This window comes from Porites lutea, chromosome 6 (assembly GCF_958299795.1).
Source record: "Porites lutea chromosome 6, jaPorLute2.1, whole genome shotgun sequence".
NCBI lineage: Eukaryota > Metazoa > Cnidaria > Anthozoa > Scleractinia > Poritidae > Porites > Porites lutea.
The window spans coordinates 3,321,222-3,348,163 of NC_133206.1; the positions used below are offsets into that span (position 1 = coordinate 3,321,222).

Below are 26,942 nucleotides of genomic sequence, written 5' to 3' on the forward strand. Positions count from 1 at the left end.
ATCTACACGATCTCACGAAAAAAATAGGTGACTGTGAACAGTCTAACAGGCTCTCAACCTTTCCCTTCCCTTTCCTCGAGATTTTTTAGCCTGCCTGGCAGCCTTAAAAAGGGGAGTGGGAGGGAGAAAAAGAACTACCGAAAGAACTACCCCCCTCCCTTTTTCCCTTCCTCCCTATCCCCTACCCCTTTCGACGACTGATACGCAGGCTACGATTTTTTCACCCCTGGAGAGCCCTGTAAGAGAACCCTGTTCAGAGGCTAAAAGCCGTTGGAAAAAGGGGCTAGCTCTCTTGGGGGATATCAGTTTCCTAACCCTAATCACTAAACTCAGAGTCATTCAGTGTTCTGCACCGTGATTACAAGATGTTTTGTAATCGCCAAAAATTGCAATTATGGATATCTCTCGGTTCCGCATTGATCTTGTAAATCTCAAGTATTACGAAAGCCGCCCACTTGAGTTATATTACAGACTGATTACGTGACCCGACAACGCTACGCTACGCTAGTTGCGTTAAATTATGGCAAAATTTCATTTTTGCGCTATGTGCTGTGAATACACTAAGCCGTTTAGAACGAAAAGCCGAAAAGCCGAATACATGACGTTTACCCTGCGAGCAGGTTCTCTCTTGCATGACTCTTAGAAACCAACTGCGCGAACGACTTCTCAAAGCCGCTTTGGACACCATGGCAACTGAAATAGCCAATGAAACGTCTTCTTTAAAACATTGCTTTAGATTGACCAATCAGATGATGCGTTATATTTTTATTAGGTCAAGGCTAAAACCTCCTAAGGTAAAAGGTTGATTACTTTCAGGGAAGTTTGCAGCAAGACGTTTGTGTGTGTGTGTGTGTTTTTAAAGTAATTCACGACATTCACTGATGATATGTTGTGGTTGTGGAAGATGGTTAAAGATGAAAAACTGGTTAAACTCATAGAAAAATCTTAAAGTTTTTGCTGTTTGGCTATGAACGGTCGAGTAACACCATTAGTCGACATGTCTAAGTCCCTGGAAATGCACAACATGAACTCTCCAGGTAGGCAATGTTTACTTTGTTTCGTCAGTTATTTGTCCCTCTTTGGGACAGTAGTACCTCACACTAGCTTAAGAGAAGAGCATGTTTCTCTCTCTGTTACTTTTTGTAGCCAATCATAATTCCATTTGTAAAGAGAAGTTGATTTTGTTCCCAGATCAAGAGTACGATGCATCGGATGATGCGAGGGACATCAACCGAGGATTACGCCAGCTTCCAAGCCGCAGTGCTCACAGATTACTTCATAACACAAGTACGAGAAGAAGAGGTTCTAGTTCAGTGAGACGAGGATCTGTGAGAGCAGCAAAAGACGTAGAGGTTATAAACATTGAGGATTACACTGACGAAATGGGGGAAGACGAAATGGTCGATCCGAAAGAAATAAACCAACCGATGTCGGCGAAACGACGATACAAGTAAGCGTTGTATTCAATGAAAAGCATTTTCAGCTTATTTTTCTACTTGCTTTGCGTGTGAACATGCCATTAGCTTTTGGTTGGGTTTAAGCTTAATGTTTTTGTTTTTACGGAGAACTGACGCTGAACTTTTGTCATTCTGTTTTTTGTGCTCTCTTTGAGGATAGCGCGCGGTGGCATCTGGTTTTCACGCAAAGATATTTCATTCACTTCTTCTGTTCTGTGTTGATATAAATGTAGAAATTTGGTAGAGCTAGCAGTGTCATGGTCATCAAATCAAAGATCAGTTAAAAATACTGGCGGCTGTGCCGAATCTCGTTCCTCAGTTGTCATGAATTTATTTTAAGCTCAAGTTGTCACTGAAATGCAATGAGATTAGTGCTGACCCGTTATGACGCATCGCGCGCTGGTACATTTATTTTCCGAGGGATATTTCTTCTCAATGTAGCGAAAGAATAAGGATCGAGCAAATATGTATTTCAGTTTATGTTCCGCAAAAACAGTTCAAAAGCAAAACTTCTATCTCACAACAGCTCCTGAAAGAAATACACAAAAGATTTCTCTTCATCAAATTAAGTCTTAATAGTAACGGTTTGGAAACGAACGAGTAATGTGTTGGAAGCGGCATTTTAGCATTAAAGTTCCTGTGAGTTGTCCTTTTGACAGAGTTGGTTTAATCTAAGGAGTGATCTTTCATTCATCCATACCCTCCGGCAGTCGGAAATTTCTTGTTTTGGCTACCCTCACAGCTGGGTTTATATTTAGTCGTTGCCAGACATTGCTCAACGTTGGTAACTATTTTATTTAATCTTCGCTTTGGTTAAACAAATGAACTGACGGAAGGATGTAGTATTGAAATTACGTTATATTTCCAATAAGTGATAAATTTGTTTGTAGTGTTGCCAAATAACATGGTCCTCAGTAGCAAGAACTACATTCAGTCTTAGTCAGTGCCAAATAACTGACCAGTGTCAGTAAAACATAGGGTTGTCAATACATGAGAGTTTGTGACTCGTGACACAGAAAGAGTCTGTTGTCCATATTAGTGTTTTATGAAGCAAGTTGTTTTTTAAGAATATATGTGAGTACCTTTTCATCTGGAAAGATGAAACGGCCCATTGTAGTATGTGGGTGTCCATACTAAGCAGGTGTCTGTAGAGTAGAATTCAACACAGGCAGCCCAAGCGCACTATTTGTGGGTTCGGGCTTCAGCGGTCATTTGGTCGGAATATACTAGAATTATTAGTGTATTATCTGATGCCAAATAAATGCAAAAAGTCTTAAAGATATGAAGTCTTCTTGTTTGTCTATCTTTACTAGTAGCCTTTAAGATAACGAAAATCAATATTTCTTGCATTATTACATGTGATTCGGGCCCTTATTGTTCGAATTTTATCACATGTATTCGAATCTACAACGCTAAGAAAAAAAAAATCATGACCACGCGAAATATTAATTCAAAAAGCTCCCTTACCTTTAGTTCATAGCCACTTTGTGTCCTACGGTCGGTTTAAACGCCGTTTAGTCGACTTTCTTTCCATCGAATACTGAACACTATAAAAGAAGGGAAGGCTGGAGACCTTCCAACCGCCGCTCGCCGCTCGAAGGCCAATAAATTCCAAACAAAGCGACCGATCTCCCTAAAATTGCCACCAGCCAGACCGAAGAGTGTATACCTACCCGTTCGACGAGCGCCAGGTTCTAAATTCGGCTGCATGAGCTCGTGGAGCGCTGCATTTCGCATCGATTCTGGCCAGTTTAGCTTCGCCATGATGCGCCTACGAGATTTGAATCTTGGAGCTTGGCGACCGCGTCAGATCGACAAAACGTCACTCTCGCGGGGGAGGGTCGTCACTTTTGCCCTATCGCAAACCGACACTGTCCGGGAGCCGGTGCGTTTAATTTGGCCGGAAACAGCTCACGCGTGTATGACACATGAAACCTAAAAACGTCCCCAACTGTCTTTTCTCCGATTTGAGATTTAAATCTTGCCAATAACGGTTACAAAATCAGTTCGTGGCAGTCAGTTGTGTGGATCAGTATAGTTCTGTTCAAGTTCGATATTTCCTTTCGTATTTTAACAACAGTTCATTTCAGAGCTACCCTAAAATTTATTTTTCTTCTTCACGTAGCTTGTTTGTTAGTAAAAATCACGTGTATTTAGGTTCCTGTGGCGATCGCGTGTGTCTAGTGTTTGAAGAAAGTCTGTTGATAACGATGTTATCAAAAGTAGCCAGACAATAGGAGGATTTTCCTCCGAAGAAGAAAAGAAAATCTTTTGGCTGTTCAGAAGAGTGGAAAATATGGTAAGTGAAACAAATTCTAATAATTATGTTGGTGTCGGTTTGCGATAGGGCAAAAGTGACGACCCTCCCCCGCGAGAGTGACGTTTTGTCGATCTGACGCGGTCGCCAAGCTCCAAGATTCAAATCTCGTAGGATAACAGTTCAGATTGCGCATCATGGCGAAGCTAAGCTGGCCAGAATCGATGCGAAATGCAGCGCTCCACGAGCTCATGCAGCCGAATTTAGAACCTGGCGCTCGTTGAGCGGGTAGGTATACACTCTTCGGTCTGGTTGGTGGCAATTTTAGGGAGATCGGTCGCTTTGTTTGGAATTTATTGGCCTTCGAGCGGTGAGCGTCGGTTGGAAGGTCTCCAGCCTTCCCTTCTTTTATAGTGTTCAGTATTCGATGGAAAGAAAGTCGACTAAACGGCGTTTAAACCGACCGTAGGACACAGAGTGGCTATGAACTAAAAGTAAGGGAGCTTTTTGAATTAATATTTCGCGTGATCATGATTTTTTTTTTCTTAGCGTTGTAGATTCGAATACATGTGATAAAATTCGAACAATAAGGGCCCGAATCACATGTAATAATGCAAGAAATATCTATTTTCGTTATCTTAAAGGCTACTAGTAAAGATAGACAAACAAGAAGACTTCATATCTTTAAGACTTTTTGCATTTATTTGGCATCAGATAATACACTAATAATTCTAGTATATTCCGACCAAATGACCTCTGAAGCCCGAACCCACAAATAGTGCGCTTGGGCTGCCTGTGAATTCAACAGTACTCCTGTCCTGGCACCAGGTTTATTGAGAGATAATGGTACAAGGATATACCTTATTACATGAAATTTTTGTGTGACATTTCGGGAATTTTGCGATACAAAAAAATTGAAAAATTAAAGTGATGCAAACAATAGGTGTTGCACACATAACATGATTCGAAAATTAAGTGACTCACATTATGTCAATAATCAAGAAAGAACGAGTTTATTACCTCTAAAACGTGTACAAAATCCTTTTTTTTTACTGTTCTGAGGCAATGTCTTGGTTATCCTCATCGCTACTGCTTTATCTCCTCTCCAGGCAGTACTTGTTTTGTACAGTCTTCAAACTGTCCATTAACTGGCTCCCTGACTGGCTTCCATGTGTTTTGACGATGTCTCCATTTTTACTGTCGCCTCCACTGGAATTTCCAAACCTCCTTAGCGCCTCTTGAAATTAAAAAATCTTGTTTAAGCAGCTAATCTCATTTGGCAGATGACTAACGTTACTTTTGATTCAAGGGCGTTAAATAACATTGCCAATGAAATGTAAATTGTGGTAGTCACAAAAGGCGACAGTTGCATTAAGTTGGGTTGATTAAGTGCTGCGCTTATTTCATTTTCCCTGTTATAGGTGCGGTGCTTATACGAGAGTATAAGTATATTGTACACCTCGAACTGTTAAATATGAACCTGGTTTCAAGAGTTTCCCTACATTAAAAATTAGATCTCGCGAGTTGGTCGAGGTCTTTAATTTCTCAAGCGATATCAAGCATGCCTTAGCAAAGGTGGGGTGTTAATTTGTAAATAACCAAATAAGCGCCACTATATTTGAGAGTGGTGCTTAATTGAGTAGCAGCACTTAATCAATCATTTAGGGTATTCTTTATCCTGCCATTCAAATATGTGAAAATCATATAATAACTTATTATTAAAATTATTGTAGTTATTATCATTATGGCAGCTGGAAATCGGCAAAAACACATGAAAATTTACTCTGGGTGTCTAGGTGATTGGAAGACTTTATGTTCATTCCTTATTCTTATTCTGATTTGGAGATAAATCCATTTACACTGGGCAGGGTTAGACTGGACATTATGAATTCTTGTTTTATTTTACCTTCCTGTCAGTTTTCACACTTCAAATATCCGTGGTAGACTGTCATAAGTTAAATTTTTACTTGTTTTAAATAGTATTGGTATTAATATGGAATATATATTTGTAGGAAATCAGTAAAGAATTTTCAGCGGCAAAAACATATATCCAGGTGGAAGGCATTCAAATTACGAGTGGCCATGGTTAGTAACTAAACAATCTTATTCTTTAGTGAGGCCCACTGAAATCCCAATCAATTAATAGCACTTAACCTAAAAGACTACTAGGTTGGATGTGGATACCAGGATTTATAAAGTAACTTAGGGGAAAATGTTAATATTGTCTTAGCTTGGATCTACATTGTACACAGAGTACATGTGTAGGTTGTTAAGCTCCCAAAGTAGCTGATCCTTTGCAGAGGTATAATGTGTCTTTATCAGCATTACTGTAGTGCTGTAGTATCTTTTACTTTCTTTTTCTTGCTACCAATTTTGTTAAGAAAGATTCAAAGGGGTTCACAGGGTGCAAATAAAGTCATTTTTACAGCTTGCCATTCGGGCAAGCAGAAGCTAGCATTTACTAGCCCAAACCTCATTTCAACTAGTCCCCAAAATTTTTTGATTAGCAGAATTGATTTCACAGTTCTTCTGTAAGTTGAATTCCGCAAAATACTTCACTTGCCCATCACGCAAGTTAAGAACGGAATTCGCTAGCCCGATAGCAAAATCCACTAGCCCCAGGCTAACAGACACTACTTTCTTTGCATGCTGGGGTTCATGCTAAATAATAGTAATCATGAATATCAGACATTAATGAGAACTACCGACTTTCAGCCCACCACAACATTTTGAATGCATTTCATAATCTCTGCTTACTCCTGCAGGGTCTTTAATGTTTTTCTAGTTGCTGCTGTTTGTATCATTATAACATTATAAAATAATGGAGACTGTTTTGTTAATCACTTCTTTTTGTTTGCTCTGAAGTACTGGACAATGACTACATCTTCGATATCTGAATGGAGTCATGACCTTGAACTGTGGAAAGGGCATTTCAAAGAAGTGGAAGGTTAATTGTCATTTCATGTTTCATATTATGTTATGTCAAGTTTGTCTAGAACACATATTAAATGTTGGAATTAGTGTATTATACATGTGCACTGAAAGTTTTGTTTTAAGAGTTAATCTTTGTGTAAAGTTAAGTGATAATTATCCATTAAGTTAATACTGATCTGAATATAAGAGGGAGCATAAATTATTTGCTCACAAAACTACTCATACTAGGCAGCATCTAGTGCAGGGAAAATATGGCTTGTTGTCCATTTTTCCAACTCTTTTATATTTTATGAAACAAACACATTGTTTCCCTGGCTTTTTCAGTGCATCCGACACTCACTGCAAAGTTTGCAAAGTTTCTCTCGCAAACAATGATATTTTCACCAGGGTTCGCAAATACGCCAAATTTGACGTATTTTACGCCAAAATTGTTCAGACGACTCCACTGAGGTTACGGAGGGAGTCACTTCGACTCCAAAAATTTTTGGTAACAAACAGGGAGCCCCTTTTCGGTGACAAACACAGTTTTGTCCTTACCTTTTTCGCAACAAGTTCAATTTACGTTAATTGTAAACGTTGTAAACCTTGATTAAATCATCGAAATTAAAGAATTATACTGCACGACAAAGCAGGAAGAGGGTAAATTACGATCAAAGTTTACTCGATGACCGCCATCATGGATTTGAGCTTTCCAGGTCAGCGGACCGCCACAGCTACTTCGTGTATCCCTCACGATAGTGTAAACATGCTGGGACCACGTGCTGGTCAAGTCTGATACTTGACTCCAAATATTCCAAAATGACTCCAAAATTTGTGAAGCAGAAGTCACACTGACTCCACTCATCAATAAAATTTGCAAACCCTGTTCACTTTATTACCTCATATTGTCGTTACAAAAATAGCCTGCATATGAAAATTCTGTAATTTTTTGAGGAACTTTGTTTGCAGCAAAATCGGCACTGAAGCCCCTCAGTTGCTCTATTAATGTAGTAAATTAGATGCTAACTTTTGAATAAATGCCAGGGTCATTTGATTTGAAATAAACCTTGACTGGTAACATTTGGATAACAAAAACACGTTGTTTTGATGTTTTTTGCAGGTCGTTTTGGAAATGGCGTGCTATCATTTTTTGTTTTCCTCAAGTGGTTGATGTTCCTGAATTTGGTGATCTTTTTCTTGGAGTTTGGATTAGTTTCATTGCCTGCTGTAATTATTGGCAACATCACCACTCCAGCTAACTCAAATTCATGCAACTTTGACCAGCTGTTGTCATTCAGTGAAAGCTCTAGATCTGTAGCAGACCAAGTTATAAACTTTATAACTGGGCAGGTGAGGTTATAATTAATGTACAAATTATGTAGCCAACAGCACGGTCAAGATGTTTTGCAGTATTAGGCAGAACAACCAGAGTAGGAGGCAGAAAAAAACCTAACCTTTCTTTGGACGCGACAATCTGCCAGCTGCTGGCTAATTTTGACTGGGCTGAACCCAGAACCATACATATTAAGATGTTGTAGCATCAAGAACCCACAAGACACTGATAGCTGTGCTATTAAACCAGTCTCTGTGGAGCCATTTGCTCAAACTATTCTTCCTAGTGTTAGCAAGAAATGTGTTATTAAACATAAGGGGATAATGATTGAAAGAGTGATTAAAATTACACCACACTTTAATAATTATGTAATAGTATTATGGTTGGATTGTAACTTAGTTCATTAACCCATTGGCCTGTGGAGAGTTTAACAAAAAATGCATTTTAAAGCTAGTCGAGCGGTTTTCTGGGCACTGTGGTGCTATTAAGAGCTAAAACTTACCACAGAGCCGGTTACATGTCTTACACTTTGCGGCCTTCTGATCCAGATGCAAAATATCAGCTTGTGAAGTTCGGGCATGCACAGAAAGCAAAATCTCGAGATAGTTTTTGGGTTTAAAAGTGACACAGCAGTCTTGACTTTTACTTTTCTCTTTCCCTCCACCCCTCTTTTTTCGCTTTTCTTGCCTCATTTTTTTTCGCTGCTGGGCATTTAGAAGGCTTCATTTTAGAGGGAAAGGTTTTTAGGAAAGCTTTGAGGATCTTAGGATTAGATGAAAGGAAAGGTACAATGTAGGTGGGTAGTGGAACAAGATTTTCCTGGAAATTTTCAGGTCAATGTTACATGGTTTTTTTGCCTTTTTCTCCCGTGTGCTTGTCTGAATTGTGCTCATTCTGGTATGGTTTGAAAGATCTCTTCACCCTGCACAAGTTAGTGGACAAAGTTGTCCTTGACCGTTAAAACTGATGTTGTCACAAGCGGTAGAAAGCATGTGGACCGGCATGGGCGGTTACGGGTGGCTCAGGGGCGAATGGCTTAACTTTTTATGAAATCAATGTAGTGGTTAGTTCTTTGTGTACCGGTATGTTCTTGTTGTTCTGATGTAGTGGAACATTTTTAGACAAAGGATAACAATACCTTCCAATAAGACTTGATGAATACTGTTAGCCTCTTACTAACTGTCAGATGCAGATGATGATAGTCTGTGTAGCTCTGCATTACTGGTTGTAGTGATTGATAGCACCAGAGATGATGGTGGTTAAGATTTTTGAATGAAGTGGGTAGGATGCAGTACAGTAACTACAATAATAATTGTGGTCTTGGCTCCTGTGATAGGTAAACAAGGCATTGCTGCTACACTGTAAATGAATAGTATTTTATCTTTAAAAAGTCAGCTAAGTTTTTCCTTTTCTCTAAAACTATGGCCTTGGCCTTAGGTGAACATGAAATGATATGTTTCACTTTTTTGCACTGCAATTATTTTTGGTTTAATTTGTAATAAATACAAGCTAAAACGTTATAGTCTGATAAGTAGCTGTGAGATAATGCTGCACAGCATAACTTGTCATGCAGTACTTAAAAGATGCAGCCACTTGTTTGCTGAATATTTATAATGTTTTATTTATGTCTTTGCTTACTTGCATTTATTTCAGGGATGGATTAACACTACACTTATGTTTTATGCTGGTTACCCAGACACTGAGCTAAGATCGGAACAAGATGTAGAGTACAACCTTCCTTTAGCATACCTGTTAGTTGGGGGAAGCTACTTCTTTCTCAGTCTAATTCTTATGGTTCGCAAGTAAGTGGAAAGTCATACAGTTACTTAATAAAGAAACTTCATTCACATCTTTTTATTCTCGTGTTAAGCAAAAACATCGTTGTGAAGTTTCCCAGTTTTGAACAACAGAGTTTTTTTTCAACCTATAGGGTCACATTTGACACAATGGTCATATCAGTTGTTTGAATTATAGGACCACTAAATATTATTTTAGTGTATCATTGATGAGAGGAATTTGTCTGACTACTTCATTCTTATAGTACATGTAGTGCCAGAAGGCTTTTTCTCCACATGACAGATTTGATGATTTTGTGATGTATTACTTGTGAAAAAGTAAATTTTGGTTTGTTATTTTGTTCAGCTTAGCAAAGAATTTTGAAGAAAGCTACATTGAAAGTGGTGGGACTTCATCATCATTTTGCAACAAAATCTTTGCCTCCTGGGACTACTGCATCAGTGATGAAAATACTGCAAAAGTTAAAAGTCAAAACATTGTCCAAACTGTTAGGGTAAGTGTTAAAAATATGAATGAAGGGGTCAGGTGTTAGTTACTTTTGTACGTGCTGTATCACTGGAGGAGTGAGAGAGTGTAACAGAAATTCTTTTAAGTGCTTGTAACGCATTTTACCAGTTAAATCATGAGTCCTTTGCATCTCAAGGGCTTTATGCAAATACGTCCTGTGACATTTTGCAGATTTCGGAATGCATGCAAAATTTACCAAATTTCACTTGACACTTTTTTGTAAGGTAACATACATTTTACTGTTAACACTATTATTTTTCTTAATGATTTCCACTTTCTTTCATTGGTAGAAATTACTGAAAAAAAAAATCTATTATGCCTACTTTCCTGGCAGTTTTTTTGTGTGACACCTAATGTCTTGCGTAACAAAACAATGTGTTTCTTTCACCAAACAATGAACAGAAACCTTTAAGCCAAAAATATTATCTGGCCATAACTGTGGCTAACATGCAGTGACACAGGTCTTAAAATTGCTCCATTTCTCTCCGCTACTTCAATTTCCAGACAACATTCTCGACTGCTGACATTTTTTCGTAGAACAGTTATGTCTTGTGTGCTGATGAATTTTCTTTGACTTTGTGCTATGCTACACAATATCTTACTGGAGACACAAGACTCTGCTCTAAGACAAATTGAAGGCAGCCCAGTGCTCTGAACCTGTGAAACCCAGGGTGTCAAGCATAGGATTTTTATGAGAAAAGTAATGTTCCAGCAGGGACCATTGGTCCTGCTGCTAGAGCACTTGTAACTCTGCATTACCTTAAAATAAAATTCATTTGAATCATATCAATTGACAAATGTATTAATATTTAATGTTTTCACTGTATTGAAACTGATAACTGCATTATTGAAAGTATAATTATCTTTTTTTAATAGTGACCAACAAAAGGTGTCATACTGGTAGTCTCTTATCTTTGTTTAGGCGGAATTAGCTGAAGAGGAACGTCTTCTCAGAGTTCAAAATCGAACAACAGGCAAGAAATGCCGGCTTTACTCCTTAAGAGCCATCATCTCTTTGTTTGTGACAATCCTGCTAGGAGGTGCTGTTTATGCAATTATTTTTGCTGTGGAAGCTTCTACAAACACTGTAAGTATCCTCTATCTTTACTTGTTTTCATTTTGCACACGTAGTAAATTGTGCTGCTTTAAAAAAAACTATACTTGGACTGGCCATACACTATAGTCTTCATGGTCCTTCTGACAAAGAGGTTAGCAAAACTGTGTGTTCTTGTGTAGGGCAAAAAATCCAAATTTCCTTTAACCTTTGAAGTAAGTTCGACTCCTTCACAATTTGTTAACTAGCGGAGTCATGTGTAGAAATGTGAAGTCACTTTGTACTACATAAATGAAGAATGTCTGCCACTAGTAGAAACACAGACCAGAGAAGTCAAGATTCAAAATGACACGAAAGAGCAGTGCACAAACTTCATTCCTCACAGATATTTTGATACATGCTTGCTAGTACCCTCTACAATGTATTTTGTATAATTCTATTGAATTTTGTCTAGCAGTTAAAAAAAGAAAATTGGGCTTATTTGAGACAAGAAAAGTAGGGAATTTCATTGGAGTCACAGATATATTTTTGGTGTGTTTGGATAAAAATGCTTGCATGAAAAATCATTGTATATTTAGTATAAAGTAGGTCAACAAACTCAAACCCATCTTGCTCTTTTGTTTGCTTGTTACTTGTAATTACATCTAACTGAAAATTAGGTTCTTAATTGTACCATTAATAATTGTGTGTTTTGTGTATTAATGGTTTTTTTTTAGAGTAACCAACAGAAAGCAGCAGAAATGGGCAACTTTGCACAGACCCTGTTGAGTTTTGCACCTTCACTGACTATCACTGTTTTGAACTTGGTTTTACCTGTGCTATTTACCTCTCTTTCTAATTTTGAAGACTGGAGTCCAAGTTTTGAAGTTTCCATTAACTTGTTTCGGTAAGTTGCAGTTTTAATGTTAGAACTGGTACTGCATAGAAGGAAAATAGATTGAAGTAGGTTTGGTACTTAAAGTGTTTAGTTTGCCTGACATTCTTGTACAAACTCTCACTATTATTTATTACTCAGTGTTTTGCGGTCTTTCTAGGTCTCTTGGGATGTCATGGTAACTTAGTCATAAAGCATTTATTTTAATTTCATAAGGCAAACCTTCTCACATGTTGTTAGACCAAAATGGTAGACCATTCTACCTGATGGAACCCATTCTCTGGTAAAACCAGTATTCAACTTAATGACTTGATTCATAATTCCTAGATTCAGAATCAGTTAGTTATGGTAAACAAAGGAAAACTCTTGTTTGAATGAATGATGATTATCTTTATTGAGGATGCCTGCTTCAACACGACCCCACAAGCCTGTAGCTTTGAATTAATTTTGTGTATAAATAAAGGTTGTATGTATGTATGTAGTAATTTACAGGAGGGTCAAAAAGTGAGTTGTACATCACTAAGTTAAAACTAGTTAAGATTCTAAAACATACATTTAATAACATACAAGTAGGTAATAGTATTTACTTATTAACAGGTACTTTAAAAGTCACTTTGGAGAGGTTTTGTTTAAAATTGGATAAAGAAATGGTTCTCTAAGTGATAGATCAAGGGAATTCCACTCATTTGCAGCAAAGTTGATACTGGTCCAATGGCCCCGCCTTCTTTTGGCTGTTGTTTTCCTAAGATTGTTCCTAAATTGGGTATTAGAATCATGCATGAAAATCATGATTAAAACAAAATTGACAGGCACAAGAAAAAAGGTTATTAATTAATTTATAAACAAAAGTGGCGCTGCGCTCAGCTCTTCTGTGCAATACATTGTAGTGGTTTCCAATGTAATTTTGCTTGGGTGTCGCAAGAAGATGTGCATGGCGGGAGATCTAAAACAATATGGGCAGCTTTATTCTGAAGCACTTGCAAGTCATCCATGAGTGGATAGAGTTTCCTTGGTCGCCCCAGATGATGTCTTCATAATCAAAATGTGGTAGTTTATCCTGAGTATGGATGTTACCTTCAATATAAATACCTACTGTAGCTTGAACTGTGTGTATTATTGAAACGTTCTGCCATCATGCATGCAAAATTGTGATAATGATAAATTAATGTCAGATTGCAATTATCTTCTAGGACTGTCTTGTTAAAGCTAGCTTCCATAGCTGTACTGATGATTACACTCTATGTAGAGGTGGGAAAGAGATGCAGTGAGAGTCCAGAGACATGCTGCCAACAGGTACTGAATCTTTGTTATACATTGTTGAAATGACGTCATTGACACATGCTGCTTACAAAAAATTCTTGGAGGTATATCAAGTTAACATAATCTTCAGTAGACGGAATGAGGGACTCCACTGGTTAGTGCCACTTTGTTCAGTGTGAGATGACTAGGCTGATTAATTTCTTGATTGAAATTTACATTGTATAATGTAGTTAAATACACTGGTTACCAATTAAGAAAGAGAGCTTCCAAGCAAACCTTTGTATATGTTACAGGTCAAAATTATATTCAGGTTGAAATTCTTTAAGGGAACGCGTCCAAATATCGGCATCGGGTCACACCGATGCAGATCAATTGGGCACCGATTTTTTCCGATTCTGTTGAAGGTCGGACCCGATTTTATCGGTACCGAATGAAACGGAATCGGCAACGGGTCTCAAGTCTTTATCGGGCCAATTAACAAAGGTCATCGAAAATATCTGGCAGCTCAAATAACCCGTCACAAAAGCAAAAGCAAAAGCGTGAATGTTTGTTTTTTATAAACTTATCTTTCTTATAAATGTGTCTTGTTTGAACCGAAATTTAACGTCACAGTTTCGAACATTTGTTTATATTTCCTATGACAGAGTATGACCAGAAAATTTTAAATTTGTGTATCAAAATGGGCACGAGAAGAAACAGCAGGTCATTCAACAACTCTGAAGAGCATCTTTTGAGTGAAAGACGCCGCAATGCACATTGCAAGTGTACCATCTCAAAATGATAATTTTAAAATAGCTTGAGCCTGTGCTAACCGGAACCCAAAACGCATGATTATAGGAATCTTTGGAGGAATAAACAGTTAAGGACTGTAAACGAAAAAAATAGAAAGAAGTCAGAACATCCAAGACCAAAATGCAAATGTTGTTACCATGTTGTGTACTTTAACTGCTAAATTGCCACAGGAGAGAAGAGGACATCGTCTGAGAATCAGGCTGCAAGTTGTTTATTGGTTGCATATGAACTCAAAAAAGTGACTAATGGAGGCGTTCAACTGGTTTTCTCTTTCTCGATTCTCTTTCCGCTATTAAATTGAGTCGAACTTACCGGATGTATGCACAGTTTCTTTAGTTGAACACTCCGGTAAAAAAGGTTCTGATTTTTGTCAAAAAGTCAGCCACCTAGAGTCAAGCGCAAATTTTTCTAAGTGCTGAGAGTGGAAAGCAATTTCACGTGGCACCATGCTCAAGCTCACAGAACATACAGCAAAGTCACTAAGCCATTCTCTCTTTGGTAGCTCCTGTATGAAACTTCGTTCCGTGTCTTCCGTGACTCGCGAGTGTGGGAATCTTTCAGTTCTTGTTGCTAATTCCCCGAAGACAATCTGGGGCCGCAATCTAATTGGTCGGTATTTTTTGCCTCAGATCGCATTACACCTTGCGTTTAGGATCGTTGAATGAAAGACACCAATTTTCGTAAAAGTTTATCCCGTGGTTTTATATTATCTATGGTTTTGCTCTCGCTCTGCTCGCTAGGAAACCCGTTGAGGTCTACTTGTAACAAGTCTATGAATCCAGTTGTGTTTCGAGAAAGTGAGTTCCGGTTGTGTTTTTGGATTGCATTGTTAGAAAGTATCGAGTAAAGAACACACTACTCAGTAAGGTGTTTTGTTTGCTATTTATCAACGAAGAACAGTGGTGTTTTGCGTCGTAATATTTAACTCCTTTTAATTTTCATAGAATAAATGTTATGGAGCAGCGTGGTGTTTGCGATCGGCTGAAGGAAATACCTCTGCAAAACGCCAAAAATCACGTGTATAGGCACGCATCAAATCAACAAACTCGAAACACAACATGCAGGAACATACAATTATTTGTACAATTATTTGTTATGGAGTAGGAAAAAGGTACAGTCGATTGAAATTACTTTGGAGTGAAACGACTCTTTCATTATTTGGTTTCGTGACACGCTTCATTTTACATATCAGATAAAATAATATGACGATGACACATATGAACATCGGAATGTCAACAGGCTCCGATTGAATCGGCAAAGTTTTTATCGTAATCGGAAACGGCAACTCGTGCCTATAGATCAGTACCGATTCCGATCAATCGGAAAATTAATCGGGTCCGTTTCCCATGATTGGGTTCCCTACCGATATTTGGACGCGTTCCCTAACCTACAGGTTGATTCTCAATTTTCTTTGTCTCCTAGCCCTAATTCATGAATAACTAGGGTACAGCTAGGAAAAAAGTTAATTATTGAGAATCAACCTGCAGGGTAAAAAAAATTTAACCTTAATGTGATTTTGACCTGTAACATAACATACTGCCAGAAATGTTATGGTGACTTCCATTGAGGCTAAGTGCAGAATTGATTTACTTGTAAGTTACATGAGTGGTATGATTTGTTAATTTATTGTTTTGGCAAAAACTCAAATGTTTGGCCCTGCAGGAATTTTTGTTGAATCTCGATTCATTTTTTCAGAACTGGGAAAACCAGATTGCATCTCAGATGTACATGTTGATTTGGATAGACTTTTTCCTCCAAGTTGTCACAGCACTTGTAGTAATGACAATATGGAAGTGAGTATTAATTTTTGATGATCTGTAATACAGTAAACTCCTGCATACAAGAGTAATTGCCATGTTGATTACATGACTTTACAATCATTGTTTTTTGCTTCCAAAAGTTATGTGTAATTGTTATTAGACAATAGAGACCTTGAGATCATGGTTTGGTCATTTTACTTCAAATGACAAACTGCGGTTTGCGGTTAACGGTTTCATGTTACCCGTCTGTCCATATTTGGATCTCAAGATTCGCAGGTGGTAGCTCGTGGCAGTCATGTTTGTTTTCATTTGTCCACTTGCTTCTATTTTAGCAGAGAAGTTGTCTGAAAAAAATTTTATGCTTTTTTGAAATAGAATTTGATAATCAATAAGCAAAAGAATTCTAAAGTCTCAAACGTGGGATTGTGATGTTTTAGGGTTCAAAAAACCCTGCGGTAAATCACTTACCTCTGGAGTGTAGTCTAGCCGTATAAACGTGAACCTCAAACAGCAAACCTGATGGCAAGGCCCTGGCCGGTCACGTGAATTCTTGACGTTGGCGGGAAATGCCTAAAAAATCTCAATGTTAAGGTCTCTAATGTGCCAGCACTTGAAACCTGTATTTACGAAATGTAACTGTGCAAACTTTATATTAGTTTAAATGGATTGAGTGGAATTAAATGGATTAAATAAATAATTTAAACTAAAACATTTTGACTGACTAACTAAGTAACAGGCTTCATCTTCTGCTCGATTATACACGGTTGTATAGTAGTCACATGTCTGTAGAACAGTCGTCATGGGATAAGAGTACTGCATCATAGATGTTTGGCAGTAGCTCCAGCAAATAATTTGCACCTAATTTGTTTTGGTTACAGACTCTTATACAAGCACACTTCCTGTTTCAAGAAATTACCATTCGGACTTCCAGAATTTGACATTCCTAAACACGTTCTGACACTTGTTTATGGCGAATGTTTGATTTGGTGAGTGTTTGGCTGTGTTCTTGAGTTAATGAAAACAACAAGAGATTTGTTATGCTGTGGCAATTTTTATCATTGAACTTCTGTTCCTTGAGATGAATGATCAAGTTGTTTTTTTAGAATAAATACACCATAATTTTAAGGCTGTTTTGATTGTGCATTAGTCAAGATCTTTTTCCAAAGACAGTGAACATTTAGTTTACTGACTTTTTGAGATTGCAACTGTGTAGGCTAAAAAATATTAATAGTCATTGTGGACGTGTTTAACTGACTTTTTTTTAATGAGCCATGCTTCGCAATTAAATAAGTTCACTCATGATTGTAACTGTTATATTTAGGATTGGAACCTTCTTCAGTCCTATTATGCCAGCAATGGGTGTCATTAAGCTCTTCCTTGTGTTTTATGTTGAAAAGGTATGTTGACCAGTTCATATAATTTTAACTTCTATCATTAAAAATATTAGTCTTGAGTAGTTGTAAAGAAACCAGAATGGAAGTCATCAAAAAGTGAACAAACACTACCACTTCAGAGAACTGTTCAATAAGATTACACATTGAACAAGGGAAGCTTTTCAAAACAAAAACAATCAGCTGCAAAGCCCATCAGATCAATGAGGGGGGCTTTAAATGTCTTTGAACAGCCTAGTGGATAGTGTGATTTCTGATTGATTTTCACCTTTCAAAACTTAAGTTACTTGAATTTCTACTGTAGTATAATTATTCATCAGTCCATTGACACAAATGTTGACCTTTCCTCTTTAGGTCTCTCTAATGTACAACAATGAGCCTTCACAGAAGGTTTATCAAGGAACACGTTCTAATTACCTTTTCACCGTTTTACTCTTGATCTCCTTCCTTATGTGTCTTGTTGCAGTTGGGTGGGGCATTACAAGGTAAGCGGTATATTCTTGATAAAAAAGAACATTTTTTGTTTTATTTAATCAGAGCCAAAATAAGTACAAACAAAATGAAAACTAAAGGTCATGTACTTAGGCTTTTTCCCACCTTGTAACCCCTGATAGGTGATTCTATCAACCCTTTAAGCCCAATATCCAGATACAAATTCCTCAAACTGATCTCCATACATTTTCTAAACTAATTGGTTAATTCATCACGATACCCGCCATCTTTGCATGTGCTAAAGGACTGATGGGAAAAAAGCAATGTCACGTGGTTTCTCAGGGGGCAAACAAATGATAAAAGCTGCCAATGCAGTGGTGCTTATCCAAATTTAGACTTACGTTTATGTGAAACTATTGTTTGGCCCTTTGTAAATACTGATGTGATCCTTAATTTATTATTATTTTTATCAGAGTGAGACCATCATGTCAGGGACCATTTAGGTATGACTTGTAGAAAACTAGATATTTCATTTTTTTAAGACAAAAAATTAAGAATATTATTATTACTGTTAATAACAGTACTGTGCCACATTCATGCAGAGTGTGACAAAAGTGCTATCTGATAGCCTGGGCCAGTGGAGCAACCGGTCAGGCTGTAATGGTTTTATAGTGAGTTGTCTGATGGGCAGGCAACATTGCCAAGATAAAGTACAAAATTAATGTTTTTGAAAAAGGGGGACTGGTAAGCCTGCACAACTTCTCTGGTCTAGTAGTAACAGTTTGCTGGAAGGACAAGTGAATTTATAAATTTTCATCTCAAATGAACAAGTTATCGAAGAAGTTCTCATTTTGTCAGACTGAATTGCATGCATTTAATTTAGTTGTACTATAATCTATTGATTTGGGAAACTTGCTCTTGCAATTTCGTAGGTCACTGTGATAGTGTGATAAAATAAGTAGCAATTTATTATGACACTTCTGTCTGCAGAGGGTTAAGGAGCTTTCATACTGAATGGGTTCCTCCTCAAAAATAATAATACTTTCTTCAAAGTACATGGTTAGTTGATCTTAAAAAACATTGGTGTGAAGAGCTTATATACTTTGTTAACAACGTTTGATTCCTTGTTGTTGTAGTAATGTGGATTGCCTTGGAAGTAAAAGGATCTTTGGTGTTCTGAGTGATGAGATTGATTCGTGGCCACAGTGGATTCAAGAAATAATTAACTACATAAGTACAGCTGCCTTCATTTTCCCAGTGTTGTTAGTGATTGGGTAAGTGAATTTACACAGAAATGCCACATCTTCAACAGACAAGATTCAATATGTTTCTTTATTTATCTTTGGTTACCACAAATGCCCAGAATAGTCCCCTGGAAGCTTAATAAATTATTTTAAATTTCTGAGTTGGAGGGCCTTTTACTTCCTCATTTATATTGGTCTCAACCTGACGTTGTTTTTACTTAACCTTACTTAGCCTGTAACATTAAGTAAAAACAAAAAACAACAACAAAAAACAGAGTATCATGCCGTAGGAAAAATAAAATAATGAGTATGTGCTTTGCTTTCAATGTCAGGCTGTATACACTAAACTCAGCACCACAATTCCTTTTTTCCCCTTGTAGGGGGTGGGGGGGGGGATTGGGGCGTTTATTAGATGGGGTGCATTTGTTTTTAATATTTAGCTGGCTGTTCATTCCAAGGGGAGAACATTGTTTGGAGATTGGAACTCATTTATGAGTACTTTCAGTTATGATCTGAATCATTTTTGGGGGCTTTTGAAATTTTTAAGAGTGACAAATTATATATTAATTTATTTTGAAAATTCATAACATGGTACTCTTACAGTAAATATTATTATTATTATTATTATTATTATTATTATTTTATTTTATTTTATTTATTTTTTGCCTTACAGACATATATTAAATGTTTACAGTACTAAACACTACTGAAACTAAATACTACTAACAATATTCACTATACTTGCACTATTTACAATATTGGCTATACTGACAATACCATCCATACGATGCTCGTACTACTAATAATTACAATGGTTACACTACTTACAATTCTAGTACATCACACGCACACACACACCCACATAAACACACACACAAAAAAAAAATAGTTAGTAGGTCAGAGGAGTTATTTTTCATGTCTATTTTATAGCTTTTCAATTCTGTATTTAATTATCATTTTACCAACGAAGTCTTGGAGGAGAATTGGTTTGTTGTGTAGTTTGTTGGCGTAGATGTAGTATCTCATAAACAACATGGTATAATTGAATTTCCTTACTAGTACCTTTTCATGTAAGTCCGAGAGGATGCCGAACAGTCTTTCTTCGCTAGATGGGTTGAAATTGATCTTGTTTTCTATATTGAACCAGTTGATAACCCGTTGAATGAAAATCTTGACGAAATGACAATCTCTAAAAGTATGATTAATAGAGTCTTTTTCACCACAATATATACATTCATCATCTTCCTTGATTCCATAGCGGTAAAGTTCCTTTTTGGTGACTACAATTCGGTGGATTAATTTATATTGAAATTCCTTTAATTTGGTCTCTCTACAGACGGTTTTTAGGGAGGTGAATATTTTTTCCCTTGAGACCCGCTAGCCTCCCAAAATCTCCCACCGTTTTCAAAGCATTTTCAACGGAGATCAAATCTGCACGTGTTGTTGAATTTCCAAAGTCCGGGTCCTCTAGACTTTTCAGTTGTCCAAGACAAAGAAATGTAAATTGCTCGGTGATCCGGTGCTATAGAAGGATAAATTTCGCTTTTCTTCACATGTTGTGTCAGATTTTTGGCAACTAGGAAAAAGTCTATTCTGGATTTCAGTTTTAACACTTTTGATTCATAAGAGTATTTACGTAGCCTCGGGTGACGTAATCTTTGAATATCTACGAGATCGAAAGCGTCCATAGTTGTCAAAATCAGGTTTCGATAATTTGTTGGTTTCCAAATTGTGCCACCAATTTTATCTATCTTTGATAGTGTGCAATTCCAGTCGCCTCCTACAATAAGCGTGGAAATTTCTGACTTGTCGATAAGGCAATTGTTTAAGTTTTGTAAGAAATCTAATTGTTCACTTTGGCTATTCGGGGCATAAATATTCACCAGTGATAATTTTAGAGAATTCAGAACACAAGTAATTAGCACGATTCTTCCAGCCTTGTCACTGAATGAGTAATCGATCTTATTTTGTACCGTAGGGTGTAAAAGAATGCAAACACCTTTACTACGCCTGGATCCGTGAGAGAAAAATATTTCACCTCCCCATTCGTTTTTCCAAATAATTTCATCTTCTGGTTGAGAGTAAGTTTCTTGCAAGAAATAAATTTTTGAGTTATGATCTTTGAGATATAGAAAAATGCTCCTCCGTTTGGCTTGATCTCTTATTCCCCTTACGTTTAGAGAAAGTATATCGTATTTTGCTTTCTCTTGCATTACAATAAAAAACAAAAAAAAAACAAGAAGAATATATATGCAAATTTAAAAAAAAAAAAAAAAAAATACAGAAGCAAACAAAACTAAAATTATACAAAACGTAAATTAAAGTAGTTTTTGAGCGTTTCCCTTCTTCTTCTCCGAACTTTGCGTTTTTTGTTCCTGTCCCAAATGTAAGTTACAGTTTTTGTCTTCCTTGGCCAGACGATTGGACATTTAAAGATAATCTAAGTCTTCCAGCTCGTTAATTCTGACCGGCTTACCCTGCGGAGAGGTCTTGACATATATTGATCCATCCATTGACCAGACACTCAACAATTCATCATTTCTCCGCATCTTGTTTGCCCGATTCATTATTTTTTTCCTGTACGAGGTAAGATTCTCGTTTAAAAAAATTCTGTCGGCTTGCACTAGAGTTGACGACGAGCACTGCGGGAAGATGTTAGAAACTCTGACATTTTTTAGCTTAGCCCTAGCCCTGTATAGATTTGTTTTGACCTTGTGGCTTATAAATTTTACAATAATTGGTTTGTTACCCTTCCTGTTCAGCTTGTGACATATTTCGATATCCTTTGGTTCCACCGATACATCTAGGGCCTCCGCTAATTTTAACACCACGTCTTCCGTCTCGGTGTAGGCGCTTTCTGGTACACCATGTATTTCTATTGAGTTTTTCCTCGTGTATTGTTCTAGTTTGTCTTGAAGATCGTACAATTCACCAATTTCTTCTTCCTGCTCTTGAATTTTCTTTCTTGCTGCCACCAGCCCGCGTTCTACCTCGTTGTACTGCTTCGTTATATGTTCTAGAGATGATTTCAACGCAGTTATATCGTCTGTTTGATGTTGAATTGTGCGCTTGAGATCGGTCATTTCGCTTCTGATTGTTTTGTTTTCGCGTAGGATAGTTGCAGTATTTATTTGAATGTCTACCAACATCTCCCTTAGTTCTGCATTACTGGGCTCACCTTCGGCGTTTATTGCTTCATTTGTCGCTTCCACTAACTCCGCGGCCTCTTCCTCTTGACATTCCACCATGTTGGCTCTTTTAAGTGTCGATGGTTCTTCTTCTTCCACTGATCCTCGAGCTCCTCGTTTGTGTTTTCCTCCTAATTTCTGCATTTAATACTACAGCAAGTGATTAAACGTTGAATTATTATGTCCAGGCGGTATAAAGTTCTCTAAAATTGGCGTAAAGGGACAGAAACTACGCTCCTCACAAAACGTGCCACCGCACACCGACCCCACGCATGCTCTTCCACAGTAAATATTATATATTTTCTGCTTTGTTGCAGCAGCAATGTTATTTTTTGCAATGTTGTTTTGCTTAAGATTATTATTTTGATAGTTATTATTTTGATAGTTTCTTCCTCTCATAGCACTGATGCTAAATTATCAATATATTTTTTGATCCTCTAACACATATTATTGTCTTACATTCCACAGTTTGATGCTGTATTACTTCAGATCCATGACTAAGTCTCATTTACACATGATAGAAATGCTAAAAGATCAGCTTGTGTTGGTATGTTAAGAATATTCACTCTAAATTTACCATTTTTTTGTAAAGCAGTGCCTCATTCATGACTTTCTCATCTAAAAAAGGCATGTTTAGTTCCTTTTTTGACAGTGTGTTATGTTCACCCTCATTGACAAGACCTTTATAAAGACCTTCTGAAACCAAAAAACTTGCAAAAGTCTCCAAAATGAACGAAACCTTCAGAACAAAGAAAGCATTTAAACTATTTATTAAAGTGCAGATTCTCTATTCAGTAATTTAGGTAGTAATCTCCTAGAAATATTATATAGTTTTTACGGAATTTTAAGGTTTTTGCTCATTCAGCTATTTTTGATACAACAACAAGCTTTATTTGCATGACTATACAAGCACATACAGTATTGCAAAAGCTACATTTTACAACACAGGGCAATAATTGCCCTGTGTTATTACGTTACTTTGATAATAATTTGTCACGAACATCAAAACAAGATGAAATGTATTCTATGAATTGTATATTGATAAAGTAATTAGAAGAGTTCATCAGTTCATTGATAGAAGGTCAAAATGGCAATCTGGCCTGGGTTGTTCAAACATTGGATATTGCTGTCCACCAGATAAATTACTTTTCAGCAGATAGTATTAGGGAAACCAATTGCACTATTCAGTGGATACATAAAATTATAGATTATTTTATCCAGTGGATAGCTTTATCCATCTTTTAAACAACTGGGGCCAGATAATTCAAGTGATAGAAAGTCCAAACCAGATTTATAAGATTGCATTCTGTGCATTCCATTTATTCTCACTGGAAGTCCAAATGAATGCTAGAGCTCTACATATGTACTGCGCATGTGTAATTTAAGCAGCCTGGAGATTAGGATTGCAGGGTCGTCTAGTTACCCACAATTATAAATAAACTGTATTTGATGTTTCAGGAGGGTAGGGACAAGAGATTTCTTATGGAGAAACTTGTGCACAAGAGTACAAGAGATGAGGATACAGATGCTTATGATTTAGCATCAGAGAGCACCCAGCAAACTGGACCTCATCCAACAGCAAACAACTTCTTCTAGCTTTAATCTGGTGTCACTGACCAGTGTTGATAGTGCACCAGATTAACATTCTTCCTGTCACTAGCTTTAACCAAGATCTGTGATGAAGATACTGTTAGTCCCATCTAGACAGGAAAGTTGTATGTGACAAATTCACCGCTTTTGTATGTACGTACATCACTATGGAAGCAACTTCTCTGTGGTGAACTAATGTTTCTATACAGTCATTTAAAAAATAATTCAATTCTCTGAACAGTGGTGTGAAAGAAATTGTCACATAGAAATTGCTTATGTAAGTAGTGCTTTCGCTGTTTTGCTGCAATTTTAAATTATTTATTGTGATATTTTAGAAACGTTTTCCATTCGTTTTACACTTAATGCATGCATACATATTTTATACATTGGTTCCAGAAATTCTTCATTAGGCCATTTTGGAATGACAAGTACTACCTAAGTATTAGTAAGGCGGGTTACCAGTATTCAATAAAGCCATTTTTCCAGCATTACGTGCAATCAAACCAAATGCAACAACTTAATAGAGACCCAAGATAACCTTTACTTTGAAAACTAACTTCTTAATGCCTTCTTTGTCCTACTTGGATTTTGTACTGGAAATTTTAGTACCAGAAAATATCTGTCATGTCTGTCAAGGGTTTGTTTTGGTTAATTCCCCCACGCCCTTGAGAAATGCCTATTCAGGTATGGATATTTCCTGCGACCACACTTAGCTTTCCAGAAGTGTCTTATATTATTACAAAAGTTGTGCCTGGATTTATTCTTTCAAGAGGAAATGTGACCTTTGTACCAGTGCTGTAGTATACCCACATATTTCTCTGGGGTGGCTTTTCTAAAGAAGTATTTTTCTATACGGCATAAAATGTTAACTTTGTAACAATTTTGGTGGAATTATTTGATATTATTTTAAATTATTTGTCTCTTGGGTGGTGCCAAGAAAAAATTTTAGTTTCAAATTTGTGTCACTGTATAGCTTTATATTGAATTATTTAAGTGCACCCACATTAATTATTTTACAATTGAGTGGCATAATGCAAAAATATATTGAGTATATATTTCAGCAAGACAAGGTGTTTGGTCACAAAAATTAATGAGGTATTACCATACATTTAGATAACAATCACAATTCACAAGCAGGCTATTTTTACAACAAGAAGGGCACTGATTAATCACTGAAAATTTGTGGGGGGTTATAATTTTCTATTGAAATCATTCCTCATCATTCTCCTCATTTTTCCCTTTACATTTGTAAATAATGCTTACGTAATACTTAGTTTAGTTCTCTGGGTCGGGTTGTTCAAGGTTGGGCTAAGATAACCCGGGATTAGTGCGAAATTTGAATTCAGACATGTTACTTAGCTTAAAAAGCAAATGCAGCGTAGTTCTTTGTGTCTACAACTTGATGATTGGTTACGCGAAAAATAGAAGAAAACATTATCCAAGAAAATGAGTTTGAACAATAGAATAAGAAATCCAGATTAAAATGTAACTGTGGGTTAGCCCTTGTCAGCCTTCAAACAACTGGGCCCTGATGTAATATAGGCATACTTTGTGATGTTGCATACTCACAAAGAATGCTATCACAATTATTTTACTTGCGTGGGATGTAACTAACCTAGTAAATAGCTACCTCAAAGTCGAAATTAACATTTACTTTCACTTGATATTTACAATCCTTTAAGTTTTCATTTCTTCTCTGAAGTTCAAAGTTAAGATTTTATTGGCCATCCAGGAAGCTAAATCCTTTGTATAAACCTGTCATGTCCAGGGCTCAAACTGATGACCAGTCTTCATGTTTTCACTTGTTAGGCTAGTATGTTCCAGTTCTTTTCATTGTGAGCCCTGACGTCATACTAAAATATGCAAATTCCCTGTTTTTGTGCAATAGTAACAGTATTCTGTGTTTTCACTCACGTGGCCAGCATCTATGCAAATTTATTGGAACAAAAGAAATCGTTTACATAAGAAAAGAGTTCAACTCCCACAGGACTGGTTTGGGACACAAACATGTCTGCTGTTTCATTGTTTCGGGACACAAGTATGGCCGCCATGACGTCATGTGAAAACACACAATTATTATTTTAGATCATGGGATACCAGTTTAATGTATATAACGATGTCAGTGGTTTTGAGTGCTGGCACTTAAATAACCTGCAAGAAGTTATTTATTAATCAGCTGCAATTAGTAGCTCATTAAAATAATATAGTAAATTATATCCTTTTGAGCTACAATATTTTTTGATTTACATTATTAAAAGCTTCTTGCCATATTTTATCTCTGTGGCCTGTTGTATTATTATTAATTGTGGGCTTGAAATTGTGGCTTAAAGCAAAGTGAATACGTGATTTGATCAATGTGATAAGGCCCCTAGTAACAGTGCAAACACACACAAAACAAAACAAAACAAGAAAAACTCTGAAATTACCACAAATCCTCTTTAGGTTTCCTGGGGGCTTATTATTAATTTACCTAAGATGATGGTCTTAGTTCTGTCTAAGGACTAGATCGCTTAGGCCTAGTTCAGGCGCCAAACTTTTCATGAGCCAAACCTACTTGAATTAAGTACATGTCTGAAACGTTTGGCATCTGAATCAATTAGGAATACCCATTACAATTTGGAACGGCACAGCTGTTCTTCCCACCTAGCCCAGCTGGGAATTTCGACTGTGGAATGACTTTCAAACAGCTTTCATTCAGACACCAAATTTTTCATGTGCCTAACTTAATGCATAATTTATAATAATATATTTCGCAAGCAGTTCGTGACCAAAATGAGCATTTTTTTCCTTTTGAAGTTAGTTCAAGTGGAATTTCAAAGATGAGAGTCTGAATCAATCGAGCTGGTCTAAATAACTTGGGTCAGCCTTAATACAAATTATGTTCAGGTCACAAAAAGTTCGGCATCTGAACCAGGCCTTAGTGGAAAAGATCACGTAAGTTCAAAAACAAATCCAAACTTCCAGCACGTGAACCTAGTTGTGATTAAGTGCTCACTGGTGAGATACAAATTATGCGAAGAAACTGTTTTCAAAACCCTGCCATTTCATCACACCGATATTTGCAACACCGAACAAAGCAAGTTTACCTTCAAG

General features: G+C 36.9%; 1 protein-coding gene across 1 annotated transcript; it reads left to right on the plus strand.

Moving 5' to 3' along the window:
- Positions 1-840: 840 nt before the first annotated feature.
- Positions 841-26,124, plus strand: LOC140940186 (transmembrane channel-like protein 7). The gene is made up of 18 exons (XM_073389098.1): positions 841-1,037; positions 1,192-1,450; positions 5,727-5,799; positions 6,580-6,661; positions 7,748-7,977; positions 9,614-9,762; positions 10,103-10,250; positions 11,187-11,351; positions 12,035-12,204; positions 13,383-13,485; positions 15,940-16,037; positions 16,883-16,990; positions 17,326-17,401; positions 17,750-17,880; positions 18,301-18,330; positions 18,964-19,101; positions 22,728-22,806; positions 23,718-26,124. The coding sequence occupies exons 1-18, from the start codon at positions 968-970 to the stop codon at positions 23,853-23,855; spliced, it is 2,247 nt and encodes a 748-aa protein (XP_073245199.1). The 5' UTR covers positions 841-967; the 3' UTR covers positions 23,856-26,124.
- The last annotated feature ends 818 nt before the right edge of the window (positions 26,125-26,942 follow it).